At 40.7% G+C, this 24,756-nt stretch overlaps 2 protein-coding genes across 8 annotated transcripts in view; both read right to left on the minus strand.

Annotated features, from left to right (window-relative positions):
• Positions 1–2: 2 nt before the first annotated feature.
• exd2 (exonuclease 3'-5' domain containing 2) lies at positions 3–7,795 on the minus strand. 2 transcript variants are annotated; one of them, XM_015397524.1, is made up of 9 exons: positions 7,686–7,795; positions 6,176–6,568; positions 5,719–5,975; positions 5,515–5,641; positions 3,131–3,441; positions 2,947–3,053; positions 2,680–2,815; positions 1,506–1,874; positions 3–1,119 (listed from the first exon to the last, which is right to left on the minus strand). In XM_015397524.1, exons 1-9 carry the CDS (start codon positions 7,767–7,769, stop codon positions 903–905), a joined length of 2,001 nt encoding a protein of 666 aa, XP_015253010.1. In that variant the 5' UTR covers positions 7,770–7,795; the 3' UTR covers positions 3–902. The 2 variants fall into 2 exon arrangements, with proteins under 2 accessions (XP_015253010.1, XP_015253009.1); XM_015397523.1 differs by having other exon boundaries at positions 6,161–6,568.
• Positions 7,796–8,497: 702 nt separating this feature from the next.
• The window catches only part of numb (numb homolog (Drosophila)), a 57,174-nt gene continuing 40,915 nt past the window's right edge, over positions 8,498–24,756 (minus strand). The window contains exons 4-11 of one of the 6 annotated variants that reach the window (XM_015397526.1): positions 16,296–16,328; positions 15,619–15,693; positions 12,597–12,737; positions 12,204–12,408; positions 11,546–11,842; positions 11,126–11,269; positions 10,730–10,861; positions 8,498–10,553 (exon numbers count right to left, since the gene is read on the minus strand). In XM_015397526.1, the coding sequence (XP_015253012.1) occupies positions 9,811–10,553; positions 10,730–10,861; positions 11,126–11,269; positions 11,546–11,842; positions 12,204–12,408; positions 12,597–12,737; positions 15,619–15,693; positions 16,296–16,328 (1,770 nt within the window). In that variant the 3' untranslated portion in view covers positions 8,498–9,810. Of the gene's footprint in view, positions 10,554–10,729; positions 10,862–11,125; positions 11,270–11,545; positions 11,846–12,203; positions 12,409–12,596; positions 12,738–15,618; positions 15,694–16,295; positions 16,329–24,756 lie in introns of all 6 variants that reach the window. The other 5 variants (XM_015397525.1, XM_015397529.1, XM_015397530.1 and 2 more) reach the window with 5 other exon arrangements.

Below are 24,756 nucleotides of genomic sequence, written 5' to 3' on the forward strand. Positions count from 1 at the left end.
TGTTAAGAAAACCACTTTTGTACTCATTTTTACAAACTATTTATTAAACTGTGATTTTGTAAGAAATGAGTCCGTATTATTTTTGGGGTTTTGTTTCTGAACATATGTGAAAATGAACACAACACTGATTATTACAAATATTCTTTATTTCTTTTCTAGTTTATTTTTTTGTGGAAAAAAACAGCTTTGACACTTTACGCAGCAAAGTTCACGATTTAAACTGTTTGTCCAATAATTATTAATTCATAAGTCTTATATGACAGCCTTGGAAAAGGAGGGGTTAGGTTGATGGGGTAACATCGAGGAAGCGTCGGCATCTGTTCACTGTGCTGGTTTGGTTTATGGAAAAACGACGTCGTACTGAAAGTGACGTTAACGGATAAAGTGTTGCATCCTGATGCTGAGAGGCTGGGGTTTAGGAGGCGCACTAAAACATGAGCCATGAAGGATTCCCAGCATCAGCCTCAGCAGCAGGACTGAGACATGCAGAGTTTAAATGACCGACCGACAGATACCAGCTTTGACCTGCTTCCACTAATATCTTCCTGCAAAAACCCAAACGCATCTTCATAATAGGAAGAAAAAACATTTTCAAGGTGTTTGAAGCAATCTTACCTTTCTTCTATTGACCTAAAACAGACAATAGACTAGAAAGAAAAACAGGAAGGGGGGGTGGGGGCAAATACTTCATCACAAACCATCCTGCAAAGACCAATAAGGGGAAAAAATTACACATCTACATGAGGGGGGTGGATTCACCTAATTGGAAGGGGAAGTTAAGAGCAGGCCGCAGCTGTCAACTAAAAATCAGACCATGACATTTATGTTCTTTTGTTTCATCTTTTCATAAATAAATAGGATTAAAAAATTGTCCCCAACATAACGAAGAGGAGCCACTCCGCTCAGTTGAGTTTGATGGGCAGGTCCTCTCCGTACTTGCGGAGGAACTTGCTGTGATTGTGGTCCACCGACCACAGGGGAGGGAGGTGGCGAGGCTGCATGGTGGTGAGAAAGTGCTGCCTCCAGCGACGCTCCAGCTCCATCAGGCCCTGCAGGCCTCGTTCGGCGTGAGCTCGCACCACCTTAAGGCCGTGAGGTATGTACGCCTCATTTAGGATCCTTGAAGGAGAGAAAGGAGTGGTTAAGAGGAAAGGAATCGAGTGATCGGCTATGACCACAAGTGAAAAGATGGACTGTTTTTACCTCCGTAAACATGAAAATAAATTGCAAACATGCTAGTATTTACCTTTAATGGTCCAAGATGAAAATTGAAAGTAGGGCTGCAACTAATGATTGATTTACAAATTGGTTATTTGTCTTTACTGCCTAATCGACTAACAATCGGATAGCTAAAGATGCCGTTTAAAAAAAAAAAAAAAAAAGATTTACATTAAACCAGGTTCTGGATAGAGCACATTGACAGACATTGTAATTTTTTTTAATCTTAAATGCAAAATATTTGTGTGCAAGCGAACTGGGAATTTTAGCAAGATGTAAAGGCTCACCTGGTTTCCAGGCTGGCAGCCTCCTGCAGCGCCTCGGCTGTCAGCTCCTGCTCGCCGTTCATGTTCATGTAGTTCTTGATCAGCACCTGCAGCTCCTCCCGCCGCTGCTCCGGCAGGCCGTCCCTGGCGCTGAGCAGCGCCCGAGCGGCGGAACGCACCCGCCGGCGGTCTGAGTCCTCCAGCAGCCGGACTCCCTCCTCGCATCCTTGAGGGGCGGCAAATTCATCAGCCAGCTGCTGCTTCAGGAAGCCGTCATGGACATTAGAAGCAGCGTGGCAGCTGGTGCAGAGCAGCAGGATGTCGTGGGAGTTGTGGTCTTTCATCTCTGTGGGGAAATGTCGTCTGTACTCATGTGGGACAATGTTTTTCCTGCCATGTTGGAGATAGGAAGACTTAATTTTTTGTTGCACATTTCAAATCATTTAAAACATTAAATTATAAGAAAATAAAACAAAGTGAAAGGGTGTGGCAGAAACTTAAACAGATTTCTGTAAAGAGGCACAAAGCAGTTAACCAATATTTATTTTACAGCTCACGTTAAGAGACAAAGGGCATGACCAATTACCCGTGGCCAAACTGTTAAAACCACCCCTTTGGACTTTTTTTGAACTAACTAAAAAAGAAAAACTTGCTGCCATTAACTATGGTGATAAGTGGGTAACAAATTATTCCTGGTTTCTAGGCTGTTTGAACCACTTGTTCCAAAGGGGTGTGTCTAGGAGGAAGGTAGTCGGGGTCAGCGAGTTCTGTTCGCCCAACCAAATAGATCTTGCAGGGGCTCTAAACAGGGCAATACTCAGACCTAAGGGTAGGTTCACACTCAACACGAATTTCTGGAGCGGAGCAAAGCTAAGCGAGGAGACACTGGCGAATGTAGGGCACGATTTTAACAAAGTTGGTGATCAACTTTGTTCACCTGGCCAGCCAGACTGAACAACATGGCAAATATGGCCAGTCCAATCACAGTACAATGCAGTTTCGTGCGCATTACTGCCATCTACATGGCTGCAGTGAGAATATTTAGCATCCTACTCTCATTAAATATAATATGATCAAATTTAAGGGTATCTGGAATTTGAAAATTGTGATTCTAATACAGATACAATTAATCATCTAGCGCTAGTATTAACGTTACTGATTTATGAGTTATAGCTCATATTTGAAGTGGGCAAACCTGATGTAGGAATCCGCTTTTCCACAGACGACGCAGAGGTTTTCCTTGGCGGTCAGGTAGTAGTCCTGTTGGGAGTCAGGGCGTCCAGATGGCTCAAAGAGCAGCCTCACAATGAAGGGATCTTCACTCTGCAGCACTGTTTTCATTTGGAAACAAACCAATTCGCTTTAAATATTAACAAGTGATCCTCAAGGCCATGAAGCTGGAACTTTAATCTAAACTGTTACTGATGAAGAGGAGGAAAAAAAAAAAAAAAAAAGAGCTTACCTCCGATTTCTTTGTCCAGGTACCACTTGGCTTTCTTTTTGTCACATGTACAGAGAGGTTGGCCATCGGGGGCGTACAGGAAGCAGTTATCATAGAGAGGAGACTTCCTGGGACAGGTAGAGGCAAGAGATTTAAAACCCAGAACCGACTTCAGACCCCGTCAGAAAAAGCCGGTTCTGCTCACCTGGCAGAGTATCCCACGCCCAGCGGTTTCCTCTTGTTATTCTTTCGAGGGTCTGGGACTTGCTGATCTCCAGACTCTGGGCTTTCGCACGCTGCCGGCTTCCTCATTCTCCGCCGCCTCTCTCCTTCATGCGTCCTGTCCTCTCCGTCTCCACGGCCCCTGAAGGGGACGTCCACCAGGCCCTGGCAGCGGGAGACCAACTCAGAGTAGGAGCTCCCACTGGAAAAGGCGGGACTGGCTTCATCCTGGAGGCCAAGGAGGTGGAGGAAGAGGGCGATAGAGATCTGGGCATCTCTGGCAGCGTAAGTCATCTGGAGGAAACAGAGGGGGAGGATTCAGAGCCTGTAGGCTGGAAAGAACGATAACTCACTGAGACTCATTTTATTCTGCAATCCCTGCTAAATTTAGAGATACGACCATCAATGACCCTCTGTCGGTAAAACTCTGGATCTAATGTGTTCAAGGAACGCATCACAGACTCCAAATCTGAAGCCTGAGATTCAATCAATCAACAAACAAGCTTTTTTTTTTTTTTAATCATTTAGAACTAGAGCTGGGAGATATGGTCTAAAAATCTTATCAATTTCTTCGGTAACTGGGCAGCTTTTACAGCATAAAAAATGAAATGAATAAATACTGCTTTCAGAAAAAAAAAAAAAAAAAAAAACTAACACCAGTTACATAAAAAAGGTTGTTTAATCACCAATTATCTCAGAGTTACGGCATCTAACTAATAAATCCCACAATAGAAAGAAAATAAATTTACCAATTTTTCAGTCTTTAAAAACACATTTAATTCCAAGTCATAAAAAAATTAATCAAAGTTATTATGAAAAGAAATTTATCTTAATAACAATAAACTACACAATAAATTCCAACCCCCATGCATTGTTTAAATGGTGATATTGTCCAGAAAATAAAAAAAAGCTTATATTTTTGGCCCTTATGCTACGTTTACCCCAAAACAATTTTAGCAGCAAAAAAGGTTCCTACTCCTTCATTCTTTATGCTTTTACACATTAAGGTCAGATGCACCTCAAGAGCATCTTAGATGCTCCTGAAGCGCATCCAGTAAATTGTGTACAGATGCTTCTGCTGCTAATGTGTTCAATAAATAGTAGGAGTTTTACGTTTTTATGCAAGAAAGTCCACCTCAAAACTTCATCTGTGCAGTCAGTTAATCAAGATTATGATTCCTGCCTTCAAATATTTCGCTGTCTGAGCTGTTCAGATCTCCACATACCGGCCGTGGACTGTCACTGAGATTCTAGCAGCATCAGGCCCACTCGCCTCTGGTGGGATTTCCCCCCTACTGTTTGTGGCGGCTGGAAGTAGATGTTAGTGTCTTCCATGTATGCTTTACAAACTACAAGCACCAGTATAATAAAAGCGAACATATTTTGCTGCCAAGTGGACATTTTAAGTTAATTTAGTCATTAATAAGCTTTTTCAAGGGAGTAATCATAGAGATCTGCATCAGCAGCGCTGCATATCTCTCCCTGCCAGCTCCCAGATCAGCTTCTCATTAGTTGATCTGGCACGTATAGGAGCTAAAGTTAAATTTTTCAAACTCCAGCATCTGCTGCTTGTGAAGCGTGTCATGCCCGTCAGATGCTCAGAAGATCATGAGGTGCAGCTTCTGCTGCTCGATACACGCTGCAGGACCTTCTGAAGCCCCTTGATGTGGACTTTGCATGTACATTGGCTGTTTCTGCTGCTCAAAGCACGTCTGATGTAAAAGTAGCATTGCTCTGGTGCCAATAGGTGCATTATGTGTTCGCCCAAACTGGGGGAAGCACCACCTATAGGCAGTAGTGTGTAAATGCAGTGGACACCTGGTAAAAATGTATTGAATAAATGAACCATTTTAAGGGGTATTGGTAAAAAAAAAAGTTTGAAATTTGTTGCACTGGAGAATAAGCAGCTAAATGTAAAATAAATTAACTTAAAAGTTGGTCATTTTAGCAATTTAAGGAGATTGTAGTTTAGAGCGATTATCTATTTACCACGGTTTACTTTGCTTTATTCAACTGAACTTAAGAAATTAGATGTACACAGAAACTTTTCTTTAAACAGAAACGTTGGTTTCCAGCAAGAAAAATGTGAGTGCATTTAGCAGCCATACATGACTGCTCCCTCAATCACTAATGTTTAGTTTATTTGTCACTAAATAATTTTTTCGACCTAAATCATAGGGTCAAAGAATCGGCTCAAAAATATTAGCAGCACACATTGGCGATCGGTTAGACAGATGTTTATATTTGGCATAAAAAAAACAAAAAAGCTCACTGGCTGACCTCTAATACCGTTTCTAGGAGTTTAACGCTTCTGTATTTTTATTTCATTAAATTCCTTCAAACTTACATACAGTGAGGTCTCACTACCTGCTCTAGTGTTAACTGATCCGCTTCCCAGTCGCTGCAGCGCACCTCCAAAGATTTATCCAGAGACACGTTTAACAGATCTGCAGCCAAGGACTTCAGACTGAGGCCGTTACTGACAGAAGATCGCCTGAATGTGAGAACAGTTTTATTATGATGGGTTTTTCTCTTTGATTCCACAGCCAGTACTCAGCTTCTAAACCGTACCTTTGCCTTAAAGCCATGTAGCGCAGATCGACCGTGGAGGTCAGAGATAGGCCATAGTCACGGGTCAGACGCTTCCCATCGTCATAGCAACCCACCCCAACTTTCAAAATGCACGGGTCTCTGAGGACTTCCATGAAGCTAGTTGGGAACGGCTGCTGGGCGCCTCGGAACGGCAGCAGCCTGACCAGGACACACAGGCCAGAGTAGGTGGCCATCTGCAGCAGAGAGACGACGGAGGCTCTGCCCTTAATCGACACCTGGGAGGGGAAAAGATGGCAGAGTCAGAGAAGACTAATCCGCATGGGGGAAAGATTAAAAAAAAAAAAGGAAACTCCACCAACACAGTACGTTAAGTGCATAAAAAAATTATTTTTTTTCCTGGGTGGGTCTTTCCTTTTTTTGATTGTGTAAAAAAAAAAATCATGCAAAAGGTATTCCTTACGCCTTCGGTCTTTACCCATTCACAGTCCAGCCCCAGCACGGGGAAGACTGATAGTTCTGTCTGCATCAGTGGCCACATCTCCTGCCATTCCTCTCTGGAGCTCACCATCACCGGCTTCACCGCCAGCAGCTGCTCACAGGATGGGATACAGACAGGAGGCGGGACCTTTGTGGTTTGACACTCTGTGGTTTTAAACTCCTCCTCAGCCACGCCTTGCGCCTGGATTTGTTGACTCTCAGTAGCATCTTCAACAGGACAAAGAGGAGCCAACTGAACCGCCGCCTTCTGGATGGAAGACAGCTTCTTCCGTTTTGTGCGATACACCTGCCATATGAGCAGCCCACCTAAAGCTGCACTCAGTACCGTTATGACGGTGGTGAAAGGCCCCCGATGAGACATGTTGACAGACTGGACAGGAGAAAGAAAATACAGAAGAATTTTAACATCTGAGCACATCTGGAAGCAGTCACCCACCAGATTTTAATGTCCTTGTTTGTTTTTTCAACTGTGCATCTCTGCAGTTAGAAAGCAATAATCTCTTTTACAAGACAAAACAAAAATCTGAAATATGGACAGCCTATACTGCTCTGTAACGTCTGATAAGTTCAGACAAAATTTTAGGATTGCAAAAAAAACACTTTTGCTTTCAATGGTTAGTTTGAAAGGGTTCTGTAGTGGACGATCTAGTTCAGTAATGTAGTTTATATGGTTTGGCTTATCTGAAGTTGAAGTTAAATGCAAAGTAAATAAAACATGCTGACAGTACCTTTTTCGGTTTGAATATTAAACAAAGTTTTTCATCTTTTTATGATGTTAATATGGATAAGATTTAAAAAGGTTAAAACCACAATTAACAGATGAGTATTTGATATAAAACTATTAAAATAAAATTAATCCAGTAATCATAAGTGGGGTTATGAAAAATCCAGAGGTACAGAACAATAATTTCAGGTTGTGCCATAGGAAACATTTAGATCAGGCATTCCTAAAGTTGGTCCTCGAGGGCCGCCGTCCTGCAGGTCTCCCTTCTCCTGCACAGCTGGTTTCCATTGATGGCTGATTATTAGGCTTTTGCTGAACAGCAATCATCACAATCAGTTGTGATAAAGCAGGGAAACCTGTAAAACATGCAAGACAGCGGCCCAGAGGGACCGACTACGGGCTTGCCTGATTTAGGTTTTAAAGTAGCCCAGGTTTCCCAACTTCTGGGGAATAAACGGCCCTTTTTATCTGAATCTGATGCTAACAGAAACACAGTCTATTAAAACCTGTTAAACTAAATATTGTGGTTCCATCGCTGTGATAAGTTTCTTTTTAACGTGCACGTGTTAAATGTGAAAACCAAACAGTTCATCTCGACAACATCCCCCAGTTTTCTCATCAAGTTAAACCCTCGTCCATCGGTTAGCATCAACGGCTAAGCAATAAACTAGCTCCATCCTTAGCAGCTCGGAGGACCTGTCGTCCCCGCGATTGAGTGTCGATTAAAAACCAGCCTCCTGGTTGCACAGATTGACAGCCTTACCTTTATGTTTGCAGCCGACAGGACGCCCCTTTCACATGGATGAAGACTTGTTTGCTGCGTTGCTCCATTTCTTCTGACCTGCATTTATACTGCGCTGCCACGGCGAGGACCAGCGGAGCAGCAGCGCCCCCTGCTGGATGGATGAATACATGACAATACAACTTCTAGCACGGCTCTATACAGTAGATCTTTAAAATATAGAGGAAACGTTTATCTTTAAGGATTTTTAAATATTTTTTTCATGACTCGAGTAAAATTAAACTACTGTAAATAAAAATTTGTCTAAAGCCCAAGTATACTGCAAGTAAAAGTGACTAATTTAATCCAAACCTAATGCACATTCTAGTTTAGTTGTGTATCAAATAAGTGAGGAACACGTAAATATTAAAAGTCCAATGTATTGAACCTTTTTATGTATTTTGCACAAAAATGCTCTGGCTGCAAGCAGAAGCTGGCTATCTCAAGTTGTAACTTACCCGTCCTACAGTCCATAGGCACCAGTGGCGGCCTAGTGGTCAGAGCATTGCACAATAATAATTAACTTTGCTGCATTGGAGAAATTCACTCTCTGCATTTAACCCTTCCCCTTGCGGAGCAGCAACAATAAAATGGTTGACACTGATTAAAACTGAGTGATGAAAACAAGATTTTTTACACACACTGTCCCTGACTTAGAGCATGACAATGGCTGCAAGCTGAATGGAAATTCGCAAAAAGATTTCAGCTCTGCAAAAGCAAAGCTGAAGGAGAGAAAAAAAGTGGATGTAGTAGTCATAGCAACACTTTTGAAACTTTTATTTGAAGTAACGTGACAAAATGTGAAGAAGTGTTACAAGGCACTGCATGTGAACAAATCAGGAACACAGACCGCTTTTTCTTCTATCACCATAAAATTTATTCAACCCATGAGCTTCAGTTATTTTTTCTCCAAAGAGCAGAAATAAAGAAATGAAATACTTTAAAAAAAGAAAAAAAGTTGATCAGAGAATTGATCATATCAGCAAGTTTGATTAAAAAATAAAAATAGAAATCAGAAAGTGAGGATGAGACCACATTTTATTCTCCCACCGGAGGTTCTGCTGCCCGTCAGAGCCACAGGAGGCAAACGGAAACCGGGCCAGACCCAATCAAGCTCACCTGTGAGGTCAAATGATCTGGTTTATTAGTGCATGTGCATATTGAAGAAAAAAAAAAAAAACATTAAAATCAACTACATACAAAATAAAAACAAAGTCTCCCAGGAGGAGATGGTAAAACAGGATTGATGCATCCTATGTTGTTAAATAATATTAATATAAAACAAAACTGGTACTAAAAAAATAAGGACAAAGGGAGTCCTAACTTGTACTGAAAAATAAAAAAAAACTAAGGACAGGTAAAAGAGAGGCAACCTTATAGGCACCACCACCATGGCCAAGCACAAACTGATTGTTGCTGCAAAGAAACACTATTCATCAGAGATATTTTTCATTCAGGTACATGATGCTGAGACAGCATCAAGATTTGTTTTTCAAAAATGAGGGAAAAATATAAAATAAAACTAAACAAAAAAAAGCACACACTCAAAAAGCAGCTATCCCTTCAAAAAAATCTCTTTACATCACATTAAAAATCTGCACTGCTGTGAGCTGTGTGTACAGTATAGATTCTTTATATATATATATATATATGAATTTATGTATAATATACATGAACTTTCTCGTATACACAAACATTGTAACTATCCCGTGCCTTTGGCAAGATTACTTACAACTCTTCTGTTAGATTTCAAAGCTATTTAAAATATACTTGATGCATAAAAATAAAGATTTTGGCATTGTCTTGCTCTACCCTTAAGACTGGGGAGGTTGTTTTTGTTTTTTTTAAGGAGTACTTCTCATCTGGAAGTGGAGTTCTCTCAGTGCTGCAGCCTTTCTATCATTGCAAAAGAAGGTGGGGGAGGTGATGATAACCTTGTGCTCCGTAGCACAAACAAGACAACACAGAAGACAAACGAAATGCCTGAGGAGCTGAAAATTCACTCAGCTTCCCCCCACTTTCTCCCAGCTTCATCCCCCTCCCTGCTGAGTGCCTCGAACGAAGGACGGCCGGACGACTCTCCCGTTAAGTTTGTGCTGCACCGTGTTCAGAGCTGGATCTCAAAAGTCTTTTGCAGCTCGGTGGAGAAGGGGTTAGTGGGGGATGGGGTGGTGCGCTGGTGGGGGCGGTTCTCCAGGGCTGCCCACTGGGCTTCGAAAGCATCTTCCTGCGGCGCCGGTGCAGACTGCGCCTGCAGGGAGGATGAGGCTGCCCAGCCGTCGGCGCCGTTGAAGGAGGCCCTGCCATTAGAAGGGTGCAGAGGCATGGGCTTAACCTCTGCGGGTGGAGGGGGTTTAATGTACGGGGAAATGTTATTGATGCCCTGAGCGTCCGTCTGCAGCGTGGAGGAGGCTGGGACGGGAAAAGGCTGCGGATGGGTGGCGGAGCCAAACGCGTTAGCCACCATCTGTGAAGGAGTGATGCCGATCAGAGGCACGCTGGGCTGAGGGAACGGCAGCCCGTTGGACACCGGGTAGGAGGCCGGCGCCTGGGCGTGGAAGGCGGGCTGGCGCGGGGGCACCATGGGGACGGTGGGGGCCAGAGAAGGGATGAAGGGCACCGGGGGAACGACGGCTACGGGGGCCATTGGCATCTGTGCGGGGGCGGCAAATGGCTGGGGGGGAGGCGTGCTCCCTGCGGCGATGGGTTTAGGCTGTGGAGCTCGGACAGATTTGGTGACTTCCTCCAACCAGCGGTCTGCTTCTGATGGCGTTCGTTTGTGGGCGGACATGGCTGGAGAAGCAGTGGGAGGGGCTACAAGGACCGGTGCAGCTGATGGCCACTCCCCTCCTGCATTAAGACAGAAAAAACAATCAGTCCCATAATGATTTCCTTTAATGGTTGAGACGTCTTTCCTCAGATAACTTTATTAGTTCTCTGCTTTTCTGCTTGTCACTTGTGATCAGATAACCTGGAACAACTTCGCCCAAAATGTCAGAATGTGGCGTCTCTGTTGAGCTGTTTACCTGGGTGGGCTGCAGCCGGGGGCCCTGCTGGGTTTGTGGCCCAGGGGTTAGTCTCTCTAGCAGGCAGAGCAGGGTGCAGGACTAAGGGGTTGGCAGCAGGAGCAGCAGAGAAGGCAGGCATGGTGCCGTTCACTAAAGCAAATAAGAGACAGAAGCTAATGCTAGTTCTGAAAGATCTATTGTTAGACGTACAATGGCTGCCATGCTTCTAATGGCCTTTAGTGTTAAACATAGTTAGAAATGTTATGTTGAATAAAAAAAAAAAAAAAAAAGAATAGTAGGCATTACAGGGAAATGGTTAGATATAAAATATAACAACATTCCAATTAGAGGAGCAAGAAATTCAAGTAAACTACAGCTAATTGTTGCACGGAGCAGATGTCCTACAGGTGTTACCTGGAGCCACAGGAGACTGTGGAGAAGATGCTGGTTTGGGCATTGGAGCAGAAGAAAACGGGTCCTCTGGGGGTCCGCTGAAGGCAGTGGCGATCTGGGTGCACAGGGAACTGATGCTGTCGCCTTCTCCTTCTACCTCAGGGACTGCATGAAAAAAAGATTCAGAAAAGCAAAGTTAAAACAGACCTCAGATCTGATCTAAAGGTGTCGTATTATGTGTAATGTCTCAGAGTAGAGAGGATATTGGCTTTACAGAATAAAAACAAACTGTAAAAAAAGGGGGGTTAGTGTTGTTCAATACATTATGACTTTTAGCCAGCAAATTCTTTTAGAAGTACTACATCTTTATAAATGCCACTGTCCCTTCTTTAAAATACTGGAATTTCTGCAGGTTTTTTGGAAGGTTCCATAAATCATCACCTGCGTTTTTTATAGGGAAATCCGACTTTCGCTGCATAGTGGAGGGCAGCTCATTTGGGCGCAGTGACAGCTGTCGTTTGAAGGGAGACGTCTTCTGGCTGAGTGCCGGAAAGCCTCTGAAGGAGCCCTGCCGGGCGATGACATCAGCCGGCGCGTGTCTGCGGGGGATCACCTGAGGTCCCAACGCACCAACGGAGAGTGGCGGAGAGGATGAGGGGGACGGGGAGCTTCCTGGCTGGTTCAATGAAGGGTTTGTTGAAATATTGGCTGCATTCCCGGCAACGTTTAAGTCCGTCTCTGCTGGTAAAGAAGGGAGACAGTAAAGAAATAAAAAGCCAAGATTCAAACTAAAGCCAAGTGACAGGATTCTTACGAGAGAAAAAAAACTCTCTAACAACTGATCTAATAGAGCCACAAAGGTTCTATAAATGCCAGACCTTTGCTGAGACGTGGGACCCATCCACTACATGTTTAATACACAAAGAACTGGGAAATACGTTTCTATTTTTATTTTTTGGAACAGTAAAATGAAGAGCAATTCATTTCACATTAAAATACATTGAAAATAAATTAACACTTTTAATGCAGAAAGAGGGATAAAAAAGAAAGAAAGAACTGAACAGAAAGACCCAAACAAAGAAAGACTGAGCACAGACACCTTTTTTAGCATCCTGCAGTTGTCTCATGACTTCTTCTCTCTCTGCAGCCTCTGTTGCTGTGGTAACACGAAATGAGCCTTCCCGAGTAAAAGTGGTTCTGTTAGCATCAAAGGTTGCCGTGACACCACACTCCTTCTCCCGCTTCTGTTTCCTCTCCAGACACGCGGCAAACGCACAGCCCACAGCATGACTAAGCCGCTCTCCCTGGCAGGGACGAGACAAACAGTTTGCGTTTGTGGAAGAAACTAACAATCACCCGAAAGCAATAGAAAGTGAAAGATATTTATTTATTTCACAAGATGACAGCTCACGATCCACTTCACAGAAAAAAAAAGTGCAGGTTTTGCTCCTTTAAAGCTTCATTAACAGAAAAGAAAAAAGCCAGTTCTTACTGAGTCTTTAATGGCCATAAAACAGTGGCAGATCCAGCGTCGTGTGGTGCCATCCCTGCAGATGTATGAGAACGCCCTCTCAAAGTTCCTGTCTGGAGCACAGAACGAAACCTTCTCTATTGTCTGATCCAGAATCAGGTCCTGCAGGAAGCAGTTTCTATCATTAGCATGGTTATAGCTGGGACACAGGAAATCAAATAATAGCCAAATAGGAGCTGAAGAGTTTAACAAAGATTCCTCAGCCCTTATTTTGGTCTTCAAATCTAATTTGCTAATTTTCAAATCTAGTTGCTTCAAACTATTTCTTTATTGCAAAAACAAAAAAAACAAAAAAATCATAATATTACACCTCAGCAGTAAAACAGTACAGAATTTTAAGGTCAACCTCACTTAAATATTTCAGTTTCTCTAAAGAACAGAGTCTGCAAAGTCACCAGCAGTTAAAATAAAGATTTATAAAATGTTTATCACTGAAGTGACAAAAATAAAAATAAATATTTTAGTCACTTTCATTTTTTTGTAACATACAGTATAAACCCAATGCCTTCGTTTTAAGCAAAGACAGTACCAGCTACTTCCAGCAGGTGTCAGTGGGACTTCCTATTTGTGTGTTTAGGGAGCATAATGCCAAAGAGATCATCTCCTACTGTATGTATTCTCATCAGAAAAGTCTATAATCAGAGATGATTTTCTGATATTTAAGTGTGTATATCCCTTAAAAATGTTCAGAGTTGTCATACTAAAAGAACAACAAAATACGTTAGGTCGACAGGTACCAGGGTTATTATCACCATGCTAAATTTTCAAACCTGATAGAAGAAATGTGGATACCAGTTTTGGTTCTATGGGTATAAAACTGACAAATAATTACAGACAAAAAATGTTTTTAATTACATAAAAAAATCATCTTTTTCATTCTTAACACAAGATATTATTTTTCTGCAGAATCACAGATTATAGTTCAAGATTAGGCAAATAAATGCTAAATAAATAACCTAATATAACTCAATTTGATAACTAAAGTATTAAATGGTTTAAGGAGCAAATCATTTAGAAATGTAAAACTAAACAATAGAAAAAATATGTAAGAGACATTTATCTTGAGTATTGATACCATGCCAAACTAGTATTGTAAAGGTTACCGGTTTGAGTATCATTAGAGTACTTATTGGTGTTTTGGGTATTTCTGACAGTATTTGAAAACATTAGAATATCCTTAAAATGTTTGATGTTTTGTTACTGAAATCAGAGGGTGAATCTCATTCATTACCCACAGGGAAATATTTCAACTCTTTATTTTTTGTAATTTGGATAATTTTTAGTTTTTCAGCTAATGAAAACCTAAAATTCTGTTAAAATATGAACATTTTAACACAAGATCAACTGAAATAGATTTTTCCAATTCGATCAAGTGTTTGGGGCTCCTTTTGCATGAGTTTCTGCATCGATGCTGTGTAGCATGTGAGGCGATTAGCTTATGATTGGTCTTACTAGATTTTCTGGCTGGACTTCAGCCTGGACTTTGACTAGGCCGTTTTAACACATAGATATGGATCAATTTAAACATTTGGTTATCGCGCTAGTGGTACTTTTAGAGCTGTGGTCCCAATTGAAGGTTTCGCCACAGTTTCAATTGCTTTATAGCCTCTGACAGTTTTTTTTTTTTATCTTCCCATCCACTTAAATCAGCCAACCTTTCCCTGCCTCCCCTCCATAGAATGATGCTGCCACCACCATGTCTGACCATGGTGTATTAGTTTTCTTACACTTGATAAGGTTTCAATAAACCACAGCATCCTCTTCCATGGTTCACGATGAACTTCAAATGGAACATTTTCTAGCTTTCTATTTCAGACTGCTGAATGTCGGGTCTTTCCAATCAAACCTTTTCAGATCTGCTGTAATAGAGAATGCTACCAGATATCCCTTTGTCATAATTTACAACAACTCTAAAGAAACTTATATATAGACTTGTACAATTCTCATTGGGGGTTAAGGAAAATATTGTGAATCAAACTGAACTAAACAAAAAGCTTTTTTAAATACACACACATAAATTTCAGACAAATGGTATGGGTCGATACTGCACAGCAAGGTATCGGTATCAGGGCAATGACATCAGCGCAACACTAGTTATGACATTAACGTGTGTTAATGTTTGTTTTCTGCTAAAACAGGAGAGAAAGTTGGCTTGGTCTGCTAGCCATTAGCTCTTTGTCTAAACAGCCACTTCCAGCATGGAGGGCATAGAGCGGTCTTAGCATTAATGAACTTTTCCTTACTTAATTCCCATAGAAATCTTCACATAATGTTAATAAATTATTATTTAAACAGTTATTGAGTTGTCATTAGGCAACTTTAAAACGTATTATTTAACTAAACATTGGTTTTTTTTTTTTTTTTTCATTTACTTCTTGGATTTGGATTGGGAATTGTTTTGAACACATTCCAGTGGCTCTAAATTATTTTTAACAGCTAATTTGACCAAATTTCACAAACAAAATCCTTACCAAAACGTGATATTTCTTTCTCCTATTAATAATAGTTTTCCACTATTTTCATTTGCCCTTTTCTTGTCTGTACATAGTAGCTAATTAAGTTTAGTTGAGTTTAATTAGCTTAGTAAAGAGTTTCTCACTGAAATGTATCACCTGGAGTTTCATGATTTTAGTTGAAAAATTCTTATGTTTTGAATGGAAGTTGCTGTCAATTTATTGCAGTTAACTGTCTGAGCAAGATTTGAGTTTGAATCACACTTTTTTTGTTGTCCTGACATGGAACAGGACAACAGAGACCCAGCTTTGAACACGTTATCCATTTTGCTGTGTTCCTTGGTTTCCATGATGCCATTTTGTTGTCACATGTACTCTAACCAAGCTATAATGTGTTGCTCTGGCATTTAGTTTCTTTTTCGGTGTTGAGGTAGAGGGGATTTGATTAAAATCCACAGATTTTTTGCTAATACACTTTGTGTATCATAAGTAGTAAGGATATCCCGGGATCACTGTTTTTCTGTTCTTGCCTTTGTTTTGTCGTCTACAACTCGAAGCCCATCCGCCGACACCCACAGCACAGCTCGCACTGCCTTCTTCCCAGCCTGCAAACACACACAGAGTGGAAAGAGTTAACAAAAAAAAAGGCTGTTTCAGTATCCCTCAGTATCACTGTCTTTTCTACCATTCCTCTGCACCTACTGGTAGAAAATATTATAAACACATACACACCTGTGAATGAAAGAGATAGAAGCTAGTAAAAGGCCAAAAAAGGGGAGGTGTTTTAAAGCACCTGTGCCACACAGACAAATTTTGATCAAGAAACCAAGAGGACTGGTGTGAGATTCTGTGCTGATGCAGGAGGTAAGTGATTGGTTAAATTAGCAACAATGAAAAAGAAAATATTCATTCATTCAATTTGTTCAAAGTCCCACTGCTGCTTCGTGGAAGCACGGCTAAAGGAAGAGAAGCCACGCCTGTTAATAAAAACCACAAACATGGATGGCTAAAAGTGCCCCACCCCAGCATTAAACCACCCCACCTGCTCAAAGACACATGCATTGTTGTGTATCTGTCTCTGCAGACTCGCTTCCCTTGTCTGCGTGGGCTTCTTCCAGACATCAGCAGTGAACAAAGGGTGAAGTGTGAGAAAATAATAAAGCAAGTAGGAAGGAGAAACACTCAGAGACACAAAGCAATAACTTACTTTAGAAAAGAATCCTTTGAAGAATTTCCTGTCCTGGAAGTGGATGTGGCAAAAAGGGAGGGGTTGGAGGAGACGGGGGAGGGAGGAACAAGGGCATGAAAATGTTACCTAAGAAGTCTAAGGTTTGACTAGAGCCGACAGGATGGGGTTTGGTTTGAAGATTGTCGTTCTGGTGAACTTTAAGTTGGGTTATTGGTGAGTGATGGGTTTGATTGGATGTCAGAGATATTTATGGGTGACACTTTATTAGAGATAGTTGCCGTTAGTAGAACCGGAAAAGAAATCCCAAGAAAGACTTAAAGCTCAAAGCAGAAACCTTCTGACGTCAGTAAGCAACACCAGTTAGTGCTGATACACCAAACAGTAATCTATATTCGCTTCCCATCTGCTTAACCCTCTGATACAGACTTTAGCCAACTCTACCATGTCTTGTAAGAACAGCATTGAAAATATTTCTCTGTGACAATAAATCATTCATCAGAAAGGTGATGCTACACCTCATCAGTGAAAATGTTTTATTTATATATTGTTGGAGTTACTAGGAAGGATAAAACTGATCCTTTTACCGTATTCAATTTAGCCTTACTGTTATCCTCTCAAAGTCTTGCTCTCTCTCCCAGCATTATGGACTGCAAAAATGACATGGAGAATTCTGCCAAAATTTCACATACATAACCTAATCTCCACATGTATTTTAAACGTCCCTTGCAACAGTTCATGTTCCTTTTATGCACCCTCTCGTCTTTGCGCCAATAGATTCTCTTTTCTTCTTGCGTGTGGACCCATTTCTGTGTGCTCATTTCAACTTTTGTCACTTTATGGGAGGAACCAACTGATAAAGTAAATTTCCTGCAGTTGGGTACTTTTCAGGGAATCCCACCTCTCGACACAGAAATGTTTTTGTTTCTGCCAGCAAAGCATCTTCAGGCTTATAGCTCTTCTCTTAAAGAGTAAAACATTAGTAAAGTCATCATTAAGCAACTTAGGTGAACACAGTCAACAGCAGGAGCAATATGCTCTAAAATGATTAATGTTAAATTTTGAACTTTGTACGGGCTAAGCTAACATTAACATCACTGTTTATTTTGAGCAAAGTGAGGCTTAAATTAACTCTAACTTATAGTTAAATACAGACATTAACATTGTTAATTAGTTTGCAACTACTGTTGGTTTTTTTTTATGTCCAACATTGTGGCCGTTTCTCAATATGTGTACTTGTGAAACGTCATCAGCCTCATCAGCCCTAGTACTGTCCCAATTCACAAGAACAGCAGACCAAGAACGACAAAGTCCCCGGATGTTGTTCTCGCCCCTCCCCATTTACAGAGTATGCATCAGAGCAGACTTGTCCGTTCTTGAGATTGAGTCCCAGCATGCACTGCGGCATTAGCAGCTTTCAATGGAGGGCTCACAGAGTATTAAGTTAAAAGTTCTCTTTTCTGTTGTTCAATAAAAGTAAGTTTTAAGATCATTTGAGGCGAGAATATACTTTTAACCATCACTATAAGCCATTTACCGATTTTATGTGTAATTAAAAAATGTTTTCCGAAGTTGAGAGGACTGCGGTAACCAGCGGAGTTCCGAGGGTAACGGCAGCCAAGGCTAACCGCAGCCCGTCTGCAGCAGCCCTCTCTCGGCATAGCCGTGTGTGGGGAGGGATAACCTGAAGCCCCCATTTTATTCTTTCTTCCCTGATTTCCAGAGACCTGATCCATCCATGGCTGCTCAGCAGACAGAAACAGATTGCTGCAGACAGAAGACTGACCTCTGGGTCACATCTGTGACTGTTCGCTGAGTCTGGGGTTCAAACTCAAGCAACCACTTTAAAACAGAAAAACAAAAGCCAACCAAACCAGACTAGGCCTTAATCCCTTCCCTGCAATCACCCGCTTGCTGTGAGCGAGTTACTCTCCTCCCCATAAACTAGGAAAAGGAGTGCCATTCGACTCCTGTTACACTGAGACGGCTTTTTGGAGCACCGTGTTAATGCATGATTAAACATGTTAACCAGACATGGATATTCATTTGGTTTGAGTTAAGCTCTTGTTAGTCTATGTTTTTGCATAAGCGGTGGTGTGTTAGTAAGCTATGGTTAGGGGAACAACATCTAGATTAAAGAGATCACTAGAACTCTAGCAAGAAGGAAATTGGATGGAGAAGACATTTTTCTGCATTTTAAACCTGCTTAAAAAAAGGACAAAATGTAGAATTTATTCAACATTCAAAAGTGGAGACATAAAAGGCAAAAACATTTCTAAACGGAAGAGATCAAGTTTTAAAAGGTCAAAACTGAAGCAAACAATGTGAAAACAAAATGGGATGAGCAAAATGGAAAAGCTACTTTGCAGGCTTGTCTTATTTCTATGCTTTACTGGTGACTGCAAACAGCATCTGTGGTCCTTAAACTCCTGCTGTCAAAGGCACAGAGCAGGGGTCTGCAACCTTTACAATCCAAAGAGCCATTTCTACACTATATGCAGTCTGGGTAATAATACTCATTTAGAGTCGCACACATTATGTGACCTTTTTAAGAGAGATATCTACCAAAGGTTGGTCTTTTTTTATCAGTGCCATTTCAAATTTGACGTTTTAAAACCATTCTGTTACCATTTGTTCACTTAAAAAGATATTTAAAAAATATATTTCTCTTATATTTAGAGTTAATTTATTTTTTAGCACAATCAGTCAATGAAGAAAATGTTTACTAGTTTTTTTTAAGTATATCTTTTTTTCCCAAAGATTAGCAAGCTCTTCATTATTTTTAGCCAGAGTGATGAGGGACCAATTCAAGTGTCAGAAGAGCCACAGCTTGCAGACCCCTGGCAAAGAGTTAAGCCGGGCTTGCACTGTGTGATTTTTTTGCCCTTTTCAGTCGTGCGAGAATTTTTCGATCGGCCCGACTTTCAGCCTGATTGTGCGTCGTGTAGAATAAAGTGGGTAACGAGGGGCTATCAGCCTCTTGCAACCACATCCCGATCAGGAATCAGGAAGTCGACCGTCATGGGCAAAACGCTCAGTGGCCAAACAAGGATTTTTTTCTTCCTCTCAGATGAAAACACAGAAGCATGGCAGAGGTGCGAGTGAAATGGAGTTCTTTCTGTAAAAATGACAGACCGTGAATAGCCACGTTTGCTCAGCCATGTCTTTGTCCAAATACGTCGCTGCCATTTTTTTAGGGCTTTCAGCACAAAATTGCAAAATTGCCAAGGTTTCACTCCAGTGAGCTTAATATTCCTCTTCTACTGGTTTGGCTTCCTGATAGAGAAGTACCAGTAGTGCCATCTCTCATTTGGGGCTGTGGTTTTTAGACGTACAGTGTGAGCAGGTAGATCGGATCAGAGCGTTGGGTCGCACACGCATCGTGAGTTGTCAACTCACACTGTACCATGAAACCGCAGGGATTCATCATACAGTGTGAGCTGCCAAGACTGAAAAATATCATACAGTGTATGCCCGGCTTAAGCAAGTGCTGCCCCTCCCCCACACACTGCTCAGGTAGCTAAAGGAAAGCTATAACACTTTTCAACTGCCAACAAGGAAGAATCATTTGTTAGTTTCTGATTACAACAGGTTCACATTTATAAGTGAAACAAACATTACATTTAAACTACTGATATACCGATATAGATTTGTCTTTTTTAAGACTGATGATGATTATTTTAACATCAGATTCCCCAATAACAGCTGCCAATTTATTAGGGCCTATATTGCGTTTTCTTCCAATTTAGATGGTCAAATGAACATAAAACAAACAATATACAAGTCTAAATTTATATAAAATCATTAATGGTGGATGGTGAATGGGGGGAGCAGCAGTGATGCGATTCATGTGATCTCAAATAATGGCTGCAGGAAGTGCTAATGAATCAGCAAACTCACGCATTGACCAGCGCTGTTACAAGAAAATAAGACAAATATTGGCCAAAAATGTAGATGTATCTAGTCTAGTGAAAAAAGAGCAAGTTTATGGGTTAGTTACACTGCTTTTATACTGTAAAGAGTAAAATAGAAAAAAGGCTGGAGAAGAATACAATATAAATACATAAAGATATTCTTTTATTTACTAAAGGTGAAGACATTTTAATATTTAAACGTATATACAGCATTTTTTACAATGTGACACTTAGTCTTACAAAGTGTTTTGTGTTTTAAAGCAAATATTTTGTTTTAAAAACGTAACAGTGGTTGGTTTATATAGGCATATGGTGTGGGCATTACATACAGTGTTTTTAACGCATTTATTTTGTTTATATCTGTGTCAGAAATAAAACCAAAATTAAGAAATGATCATTTTGGCCATGAAGTGCAGCCCAAAAAAAAGTATCTTTTTGGGAAAATATTATTTCTATGACCTTGAACGTGTTTTATATTATGTTTTTTTACTCATGAGAAGAACGTACACACATTATATGTAACATTATTGCAGCTCTTATATTTACTTTTCAGTTAGATGTCATGTAATCTGTTATCGTTTCAAGTTTTTTTCCCTGTTGTTTTACTAAAAGTTATCACCAGATCGGTTCCTATTGGTGAGTAACAGAAACGCCCTGATTAGAGAAATAGACACCTGCAGGATATGCAGTAAAAACGCACACCTCTTGTGTAAGATCATGGTGAAACCATTCATGCCTTAAAACATTTTTTTTTTCCATGTTGGCCAAAAAAAAAAAAAGGAAAGGAAATGCACTGTGCAAAACAGCGAACCTAACACATGATATGTTTTAACATTATAGTAAATTAGGGCTCCTTTTTTACTCCACCTCTGTTAATTTCAGAAACATCAGCAGGAGACAGAAAGGTGAAAGACTTCTTCTCAGCTTTTCTTAAACAGACGGAACTCAATTTACTGTCAGAATGAAGAAATGTATGACTACTCAGGATCTAGAACATGTTCTGCCCTACCCAGCATACCAGACAATCGACAAAAAAAAAAACACATTGTACGCTGCTGAGTAAGAGCAAAAAAATTTGTAAAACTCAGAGCACCAGTCAAACAAGCAAAAGGAAGTGATGTGATAATGACGGCAGAAGAGGGCAGCTTGGAGGTTGATGGTGCCGCAGTGCAGCCTCCTCCTCCTCCTCTTCCTCAATTGTCCCCTCTGCGTCACGGATCACAGAGCTGTTGGAGAAACTCTTACTACGCTCCAAAGGGAGCTGTTGAAACCGTGAAGCTGATCAACGACGGCACAGCCGACTCCTTTCAGGCTTTGCTTTCCACTTATTGTTGAGAACCTCGGCTCACTGCTGCTGGTCTACAGCTTTTAAAGTGTTGCCGATGGTCATTCGGCTGCCGTCTACCTGCTTTAAAATGGAAGGTGGAGCAAAAAGCAAACTCTACTTCCCTACAGGTCTACAACCTACTTCCTCTTGAACCTACTAAAGTCCTGAGGAAAGAGATTGCTTCAGGAGCAATGCTAACTGACATGCTCTCAGCTGATAGGGTCTGAATTTGTTGCCTGGCAACAGTCAGTTTACTAAAGACTTAGTGAAGATGAAGAAGGCTTTGCTAATTGTATTTGTCTAAAGGCTTGCTTTGGTCTGACAGTGGTGGTTTTACAATACTGTCTGAGGCTGAGTGGGATTTAAAAATACCCAAGTAGGGTTATAAAAGCCGTGACCCACTTTAGTAAGTTGGTTCTTTTAACAGTGAATGACAAAGTTTCTATTAGGATTACAAAAATGACCATAACGGAAATGTAAAAAGCTGGACAAACTAAAACAGATCTGCACTAAGAAATCAGCAGAGTACTGGATCTGATCCTTTATTTTCTTCACAGGCTCTGACTGGTGATTGGCTGGGAAACTAAAAATAAGCATCAGCAGGCCTCTCTAAACAAAACAGCCTAAAGTTAGGATGTTTTTACAGCAGGAAGAAAAGTCAAAGGACTTATCTTCTTCAAAAGGGACAGACTTTTTAGAGCCATCTAAGGAAAGATAACGCATTTTCTACAAAGAAATTGAAGCATTTTTATATGGGATACTACTTTGTTTAACAGGATAGAAAGCATCACCAAACACACCCACGGCCAGCTGGATAAGCTGATCAGAATGACCAGCTCAGTTATTGGACTCAGAGCAAGAGGTGGGAAACAAAAGGGTCCTAACTAAGTTAACATCTCTGTTGGATAACATCTCCCACCCCAATGCATCAAGCTGTTGCAGAACTGGAGAGCTCCTTCAGTGACAGACTGCTGCATCCTAAATGTACCAGGGGGCGTTATCACAGATCCTTCCTCCCAGCAGCTGGAAGACTCTAAAACCATCACTGTTCCCAACAACCTCTATAAGTTGTTACATTCATGCTGATTTTGCACAATTTCCATCTTAGTCAGTTAAATAACATGCTGCTGTCATTTTGCACATCTCTGATGTTGCTGCTATTTTCAAATATCCATTACTGTAAAAATGTCCATAGCTGTATATTGGTTTTTATTCTCCAGGTGCACAATTTCATATTGTTAAAACACTTTACAGTACAGTATTTTATGGTTTATCTTTTAACTATTCACTATTATGTTATTCTTAAACATTTTTCTAAGGTCCACATTTGTGTTACAATTATTTCTATAATCTTTTTGCTGATGTAACACCAGAATCCCCCCATTGTGGGACAATGAGGGGATTTTCTATTCTATTCTATTTTCTCAGGGTAGAGAGGAAGTTCAGAACCGGGTCCACCAACTCATGGGTCAGAGTATTTATTTTTCAATATTTTTTATCCATGGCTGATCGTGAAGATTTGATCATACGTAAATAAAAAGATCCTGCTGGTGAATCGCAAATGCTGAAGGTTCTGTCCACAATCCTCTGAGCTCCAATCCAAACTCGCAGGACAAGTCGAAGCTTTAAACACAGACAATCTGAACCCCCAGCAGGTACAAAAAGATGGAAGGGGGCAGATGTTTCATCTTCTAAAAGCCACCAGCCCTGTTATAAACCCAATGTAAATGTCACGGTTGGGGACCCATATCTTGTTGTCTCTTCCTGAGCCCAGTCTAGGCTGTCAACGGATAACATTCCTAGCTTACAACAAGAGATGTTGCCGTAATTTTAATTTTTTTTTTTTTTTTAAGTCTGAATCTCTTGACATGTAAGATTCTGGTTAGAAAGTGTTAGAAACATTTAGGAAATCGCAGAGTTTAGATTTAGATCATTATAAACACACGGACCAGCAGTTAGGTATTTCATCTATGCTGATCTGTAATCTAAAGATGCTTAGGACAGTTTCTATTAGTTATTTTTTAAGAAAACTGAAACCCTGGTTTATGGCAGTGCTCAACCACACCACCTGCTCTCCATCACACAGTGATGTCAGCCTGATATACAACACGCAGGAATATAAAGAAATAAAATCAACTAAGAAGCTTGTTTCCCTCCGGTTACAATAACAGAATGTAATGATTATTTCAAAAAATATTATCTTTTCCCATTTACATTTAATTTGAATAAAAATGCTTGTTATTCATACCCTTGTCAGCAATCAGTGCAGAAATCTTAATTTGCATCAAAAATTTAATAACTGCCCTCTACTGTTCTCATGACATTTATAACATGAAGGGTTTTTCTAGATTGGCAGATCTTCAGTAACAGGTTTAAATCTTTTTAAAAACTTTTTGTTTTATTTCAGATGACCTTTTTTTTCAAAGTGGCGAACTTTAGACAAACCATTTTAGGTATAAAATGCATTTTGATTACTGCTTTTTGTTGTGCATTAAGAGAGATTGTATTAAATCATTTTTAATGGGATTGTTTTCTCATATTTCCTAGATACATCAGCTGCAGCGGCAATGCAGCTATCAGCAACTCTTCCTTTAAACTTTCGTCTTTGTAACATGATGCTAACATTGCATGTCTGGGAGGAGGCCACTGTGAAGTTGGATTGCTGATCACAAATGCAGATGAGATGGACTGTAGCGGTCCAAAGTCACTGGTAATGCATTCTACACAACAGGAGGTGAGGGAGAGATAAATGAATGGATGAGCAGCTAGTGTCAGAAAAGTGAACAGGAGGCAAAACCATTAACCAGTCCTTCTGATTCAGCTCGATTTTACAGCCCTGGAAAAATGACTATAACGCAGCAGAACCTTTCATCCTTCTTCGACCATGAAAGCTCATTAAGTCCAAGAGTGTGCCACTTACCAAATGTGCTTTTTTATTATGTTTGTATCTGCTTCGGACCTTTGTACCTAGGTACACTACTTATGTCTGAGTACGTGTACGTACAACGTTTTTGTCTGTACTTTGCTTGGGTTTGTGTGTGCAAACCATATCAGAGCATGTACCTTGTGGCACATGTACCAATAAGGACGATCAACAAGAAGAAAAAAAAAAACAGCTATATTTTCTGGATTTCCTTATGTCTGGGCTGTGATTGGTCCATTCCGTCACACGCAAAAGAACAGATCCAACCACAACCAAAGATTAACAGTGGGGACAACAGAATTTTCTGCTGTTTTTTTA

Source organism: Cyprinodon variegatus, unplaced genomic scaffold, assembly GCF_000732505.1.
Source record: "Cyprinodon variegatus isolate N-32 unplaced genomic scaffold, C_variegatus-1.0 Scaffold869, whole genome shotgun sequence".
In the NCBI taxonomy this organism is placed as follows: Eukaryota; Metazoa; Chordata; class Actinopteri; order Cyprinodontiformes; family Cyprinodontidae; genus Cyprinodon; species Cyprinodon variegatus.